Genomic DNA, 7,495 nt, shown 5'->3' on the forward strand with positions numbered 1-7,495 from the left:
AATGGCCCCAGAAATGATCCTTATCTCTCTCTCTCTGACTGACTGACACACACAAAGCTGATACCGCTCATCTCAGCTGATACTGATCAGAGGAATACAATGAAACGTGTCTTGTAAGACCCAAAGAAATGACTCTTATTAGAGGGGCTCCAGATACATGTGTGCTGAAAGTGAGTCGAGCAGTTAACTTGTGGCATACACCGGTATAAGACCCACAGAGTAACGTCTGTAGCTATCGAACATGAATAAGTACTTAACACAATGTCCACACGTCCGAAGTCTTTCAGCCTTCTGGAAACACTGTGAGCGCGTTTCCGGTTAACTTCTGCCGCGAAGGAAATGACGTGGTACAACAACAAGCCACGAGGTTCGTCATTATTAACTATTATGATTATATATATTATTATTATTATTATATATATTATTATTACTATTATTATTATATATATTATTATTATATATATATTATTATTATTATCATTATTATTATTATATACTATATTATGAGTAATTATGAACGAACTTTGTTATCAGACCGTTTCTGTTGTTATTCTGCGGGTTACGGTTGGATGGCTCAATCACGAATATAGATAGATTCAGATTATTAATGATTTTCATAGAAATATATCAAAGCTGACCACAGTGACCCGGCCGGGCGAACCTAATGTGTAACACACTTAAGGCACACACACACACACACACACACACACACTCACACACACACACACACACACACACTCACACACACACACACACACACACACACACACACACGCACACACACACACACACACACACACACACACACACACACACTCACACACACACACACACACACACACACACACTCACGCACACACACACACACGCACACACACACACACGCACGCACACACACACACGCACGCACACATACACACACACACACACACACACACACACACACACACACACACACATCTTCCATCTGACAGCAGTGGTTCATTTCTGCGAGTGAGAGCTGCGCTACCTAAATACCTATGCTGGCGGGTACAATCGTTTGCCATATTTTCTGTGCAAAGATACTATTTTTCTATGTTGCTGGGGGGGAAATAAATTTAACTATTGAGGGTTTGAGTCAATGAGTTCACGCCGCTGCCTGCATCACTCCGTGCCGGTGGTGACGTGGTGCCGGGGAGCTGTCCGCCCGCCGGGGTGCTGAAGCTGCAGAGACCGAACCTCCAATCCTCCGAACCTCCATCCCTAGGACAGCCCAGAGACCTCCAATACAGGCAAGGCATCCCGAGGACAGCCCAACAACCACGGAGGAAATTAATGAATGGACTCACACAGGGTCTCTGATATTTGGATATGGAAACTCGGTGATTCAAAGGGAAAATAAGCCAAATAGGGTCCATTGGAAAAAAACCGATAGATTTAGACCATGCCTCGACAACATGGTTTTGTTGTTTGAGTTTTTAGCCTCATCCCTCAGACACGACTGCTGTGAAACGAAATTGTGTTTTTAGTTTTTTAAATATGTGCGAAGAGATTGGTTGTCTGTTGTTGTAACAGAGATCGCAGAACATCAAATTATTTGACAGATTGCTTATCGGTGGGAGGTCATCGACAGAAGTCTTGAAAATCAGTGTTGATCATATATCATATATCACATATATCGGAATATCCAACGTTTTTTTTTTAGAACACATTATGACTATGGTCATTTCCATCAAGAACATCTCGCTGACACTATTGGGATTCGTAGGCTGATGTGATTTTGGAGGGAAAGACGCCTAGTGATTGTCTGTATGAGCCCATGTCTATTTAACTACAGAGACAGTGAAGACATGTCTGGATGAGCCCATCGTGAGCTTAGAATGATAAGGTTCTATCTCCGTTTAGAATGATAAGGTTCTATCTCCGTTTAGGGCAGTTCAGAGATATTGAGCGTCAAAGTTTTCACATTCCATTATGTTTTGTGAGATGGAACCTTTGTATTTTATTAATTACTAACTCAAAAATGTCAACATTTTAAAAATAACACCACACAGGCATTAATAAACACATAATGGATCAGATTATGTAAAAAACTCAATTTTGACAAAAATGGAGATAGAACCTTATAATTCTAACGTCACAACATGTCTATTTAACTACAGAGACAGTGAAGACATGATGGGGTGATGCGCGCCCCCCACCGTCGGGGTCTTTCCGCCGGAAGATAACGGACACGAGAATTTGAAAAGCCTTTTTGTATCAAGCATCAACTATTCATTGACTGTCTCCTTTCATTGTTTCGCTGGAACAAGTGAATGGCTTCGGACACGTGTTTGCGTCAATGGAATTTGGAATGGAATGTGTGATCACCGGGAACTCGTGGGAAAGGTAGGCGAACGAGACCGTTTTGAATAATCACACACAATTCATATGGACAACTTCATATCTAACGTCCCCCCATAAGAACCCTTTTTGTATACAAATTATCTTATGTCTTTGTCTGAGAGGGTGGATACATAGGCTACATTTCCGTTCAGATAGACGAGACGTTTTTATTGTGCGAATTAAACATGAGGTGCTTATGCAGCCTCGGGTGTCGTCGTTGTGTTCTGCTGTGAGTGACTCCGAGGCGGACGGATGCTGAAGAGCCGCTGTTGCGTGTTGTTCAGTGACCTGAAGGGGCTCCTACTCCGGCCACCGTCCACACCGCTACCTGCAGTCCCACCTGCAGCCCTCCCCATGATCGGACAGACACCCGAGAGCCACGAGAGCGGGGTCCTTTCTGACGTCAGCGTCACCGACAACAACAACACGCTCGTGAGGGGGGCGACCCACCACCAGCTAGGGGACCTGACTGCCCCTCCGGCAGGGGGCGCTATCGGGCCAGAGAGACAGGACAGACAGGTGACAGACTGGGCAGAGGTGTCGGCAGCCTTGCATTGCAGCAGCTCCTCTGATGACTGCTCGAAGGGCAAGCTGGAGGAGAGGTTCTCCCTGACCAGCTTCAGCGAGAGCGGCTTCAGGACCCCACTGTGCAGGATCTGTTTCCAAGGGCCAGAACAGGTGAGTGAAGAATACTGACGCTGCTTCCTAACACCATGCACACACACACACACACACACACACACACACACACACACACACACACACACGCACGCACACACACACACACACACACACACACACACACACACACACACACACACACACACACACACACACACACACACACATATATGTATATATAGATATAGATATAGATATAGATATAGATATAGATATAGATATATAGTGTTGAACATATAACGGAATATCCAAAGTTTTTTAGAACACATTATGACTATGGTAATTTCCATCAGGAACATCTAGCTGACACTATTGGGATTCGTAGGCTGATGTGATTTTGGAGGGAAAGACGCCTAGTGATTGTCTTGTATATATATGTATATATGTGTGTGTGTGTATATATATACACTATACTATTTCTCTCAAATTGTGTTCATAAATGTGTTTAAATCACAGTTAGTGTTATCAAACGTGTCATTTTACACTGCGATCTCACACGCCGTATCACGCAGTACCTGCAATCTCACACGCCATATCGGGAAGAGCAGCGCTTTAATACAATTGCAGTAATAACACTTTTAACTATATCTTTTTATCCATTGTCTTATTATGTTGTTAAATATTTATCTATTTATTTTCTATATATGTATCGATTCTTGCCATTTAAAAAAAAATATATATATTCTAGGCTTCTTTTTCTGTATTTTTTTAATGCTATATGTAAAGCACTTTGAATTGCCCCTATTGTATGAAATGTGCTACACAAATAAACTTGCCTTAGTGAGCACTTCTCCTTTGCCAAGATAATCCATCCACCTGACAGGTGTGGCATATCCAGATGCTGATTAGACAGCATGATTAGGTTGCTCACAATAAAAGGCCACTCTAAAATGTGCAGTTTTATCACACAGCACAATGCTACAGATGTTGCAAGTTTTGAGGGAGCATGCAATTGGCATGTTGACTCCAGGAATGTCCACCAGAACTGTTGCCTGTGAATTGAATGTTCATTTCTCTACCATAAGCCGTCTCCAAAGTCGTTTCCAATTCCAATTCCAATTCTCTCCCAGATCTGCCGACCTTGCGATCATTAGACGCCGGCTCTACCTCCTGTGCCACAGTCGCCTCAGGAGGGAGCTGCATGTGCCCTTGAGCAAGGCACTTAACCCCTAACTGTTCCAACAATTGATTGACGATGAAGTTAATTGCATGCCAAATAAAACATGACATTAAATACACTGTATACAGTGCCAATACACAGCGTACAAACTGTCCACAGACATTGATGGATGGCAGATGCTTTTCTTCTGGATGTTTGTCTATACTACCTCTTTTATGTCTTGGACCAATGGGCTTTGGACTTCCTTTGAGTATAGCACCCAGGGTGCACTGGGGCATGAACAGATCCATTCACTGGAGGGCAGCCGATAGAAGGCCCTGTCTCTCGGGTTGATTAACAAGGTGGTTGAACAGCGACCGAAAATAAATGGTAGCAGTACACTGATTGTTAACACCGTCCACATAGAAGCAATTACATGGCCGAGAAATCAAATAATGTCTTTCTCTCTGCTAGCTCCACCCTGCCCCCCGAAACTCTAGAAATTCATGGGAATGGTAGATATTTTGCAAATTGGAACCCCCCCTCCCCATCCCCCCACACACACACACGCACACACACACGCACACACACACACACACACACACACACACACACAAACACACACACGTACGCATTAGTCATGGGGCTCTTTCTCTGATCTTCTCTAGAGTCTTTGAGACGTGATATTGATAAATAATCATGCTACAGTCATCAGGGGAGAAACACAATGAAAACACAATGAAAATGTAAAGAAAAGAATGAGGTCAGTAAATGTCTCACACTGAAAAGAGTTGGATGTCTAGAAAGTCACATCCTCTCTCTTATCTGACTTTTATTTATTAATACAATGTAAATTATGTATTATAAAAATGGTAATGTTTTAAGTTTTTATCTTTATTCCTTTATGTTGTTCTATCTTTATTAGTTTATGCTGGTCATAGTAGTGTGCAGTGTGTCTGTGTTGTCTCAGGAGGGGGGGGGGGTGCAAAAATGACCACATTACAACGATTGATTCCATGTCTAATAGACATTATTTTCTTTGTTGTTTAGTACGTCTGCTCGCAAGTCATCTCTTTCAGTCCGACGGCGAATTCATCATTTCTACACAAAGAGGCGGCGAATCAATGCATACAAATTACAAATGGCCTCCTGGGTTTTACACCATTAACCATGGCCTCATACAACACTCTGCCTCCTCACAGACAGTGCAGAAAAGTGATGTAATTTCCTGCCATCTTTTCATTACATAACACAACATCGGTTCTGTCAGCATCACTCCCCACCTCCCAGACAGCTGGAGGAAGTCCAGGTATAGATCTACTCAGGTATCAGTCAGCGTAGGAGGAGAGCCTAGCGCTGTAAAGGAAGGGAAGGACGTGTGTAGACTGTGCGACTTTGATGTAGGACAACAGAGAGTTCCGTCTTCTTCTTGTTCTCTTAAACCCTCCAGGTTGTCACATTAACCGGGAGCCGCGGTGTCTGATTCGACAACCTCAGCCTCTTAGCAGCTCCCACCGCGGGGCAGAGACGTGTGAGTTAATGCTTGTAGCGAGGAGGGGGGAGGCAGGGACACAGACACAGCTTCCTCCAGCAGCAGCAGCAGCAGCAGCACTCCAGTTTGTGTCTTCCAGCTGAACATTAAACGCAGGCAACTCATCAAAACATTATACAACTCTTAAAAAAAGATCCAATAATAATAATAATAATGCATTTTATTTGTATTGCACTTTTCATTCAAAAGAATCTCAGAGTGCTAATAATAATGTAGTCTTGTTTCATTTCATTAAAAAAAAAGAAATCTCAGTCATTTTGATGTGTTCTAATAAACCCTGTGTTGATAGGGTTGTTAGTTATTGGTCCTTGTTGGTACTGTTGCTAGGAGGATATCAGCCGATGCTGCAGTGACTTGTATCCGGACTGACTCACACGGTTAAGAGTCATTATATTCATCACTTAACCCACAACTTTGACAAAAACCCTCAGAAAGGAATTGAGTATTGAGATTGTCTTTCTGTCTATTAGGAGGTCTACACCCAGTGCTCTTGAGGTCTCATTGCCACTTGTCTGCTGAATAAGAAGACACCAGACGCTGAATAAACAATGAGAGCCAATAGGAGATTACTAAGTGGCACTGTGAAACCCCAAGGCTACAACAACATATAGTAGGCGGCTTGTGGGCAGCTGTGGCGCAGGAGGTCGAGCCGCCGTCTAATGATCGCAAGGTCGGCAGATCGGCGGTTCGAGCCCCGGCTGGCCACATGTCAAAGTGTCCTTGGGCAAGACACTGAACCCCAAATTGCTCCCAGTGAGCGGGCCGGCGCCTTGCATGGTAGCTTGCCGCCATTGGTGTGTGAATGTGTGTGTGAATGGGTGAATGAGAGGCTGTTGTAAAGCGCTTTGGATAAAGGCGCTATATAAGTCAGTCTATTATATAGCTTTTAAGCCAGATTGGCCCTCATACGACTCAAATTCTGCTTTAATTTGATTCTTAATTTGATTATAGATTACTTTGTCACGTGTTGATGTCTAGTGATGACCTGAACATATCCCCCTCGAAAAAAACGTCAAGGTGGTATCAAATGGCATTCTGCTTTTGCATCCGATCATCATAATTTTAACGTTAGAAGGGTCTGGCTTTTTAGGCGGGAATTAATCAAACAAGGCTCTCAGCACCACGAAGAGACACCTCACTGAGCGTCCATACAGTTACCTCGAAGCTTTCTCTTTTCTTTTTCCTTTTTTTCTTCCTTAACTTAATTCAAGGCAACACTTAAATTCATTTACATGGACTGCTGGCGTGGTGCTTTGTTTTATTCAGGAGAGGCAGTACAGACAGCCCCCTCCCGGACCTCATCATTCATACTCTAACGGCACAGCGAGGAATGCTTCCTCCACGTCTCTCTCTCATCACACACAAGAGTGGAAGTAATATCTCGTGCCCTTGAAGAAATGCTAATGCTCCATCAAAGCCACTGAATTCCCCCTCCATGTTTGGGGCTGTTAACCTGCAGATGATGTTCTTATGGCTGTACATCCCTGTGCATCCCCGCTGCGCCTGCTACCCTGCGGGTGGAGGCGCTATCACGTTCTCTCTGGAGCCACATGTTAGGACGCACTGCTCTCTCTCTCTCTCTCTCTCTCTCTCTCTCTCTCTCTCTCTCTCTCTCTCTCTCTCTCTCTCTCTCTCTCTCTCTCTCTGCTGCCCGGGATATAGCGGCTGGAGTTGGAGTGCCGTATGATAACACAGATAAGACACTTGGTGCAGCTTGTGTGCCAGTGGGAACCTGTGAAAGCCCCAGGCGCTAGTTAGCATTAGCATCCCCCCGTCCCCCCGTCCCCCCCCCACTGTGC

At 44.1% G+C, this 7,495-nt stretch overlaps 1 protein-coding gene across 1 annotated transcript in view; it reads left to right on the top strand.

Moving 5' to 3' along the window:
- Positions 1-2,607: 2,607 nt before the first annotated feature.
- The window catches only part of LOC308162561 (E3 ubiquitin-protein ligase MARCHF4-like), a gene marked incomplete at its 3' end in the record, with an annotated part of 25,036 nt that continues 20,148 nt past the window's right edge, over positions 2,608-7,495 (top strand). Inside the window, exon 1 of the mRNA XM_080536707.1 lies at positions 2,608-3,042. Within this exon, the coding sequence (XP_080392833.1) occupies positions 2,617-3,042 (426 nt within the window). The 5' untranslated portion in view covers positions 2,608-2,616. The remainder of the gene's footprint in view (positions 3,043-7,495) is intronic.

Source organism: Nansenia antarctica, assembly GCF_963989245.1.
Source record: "Nansenia antarctica genome assembly, chromosome: 7".
Classification (NCBI taxonomy): domain Eukaryota; kingdom Metazoa; phylum Chordata; class Actinopteri; order Argentiniformes; family Microstomatidae; genus Nansenia; species Nansenia antarctica.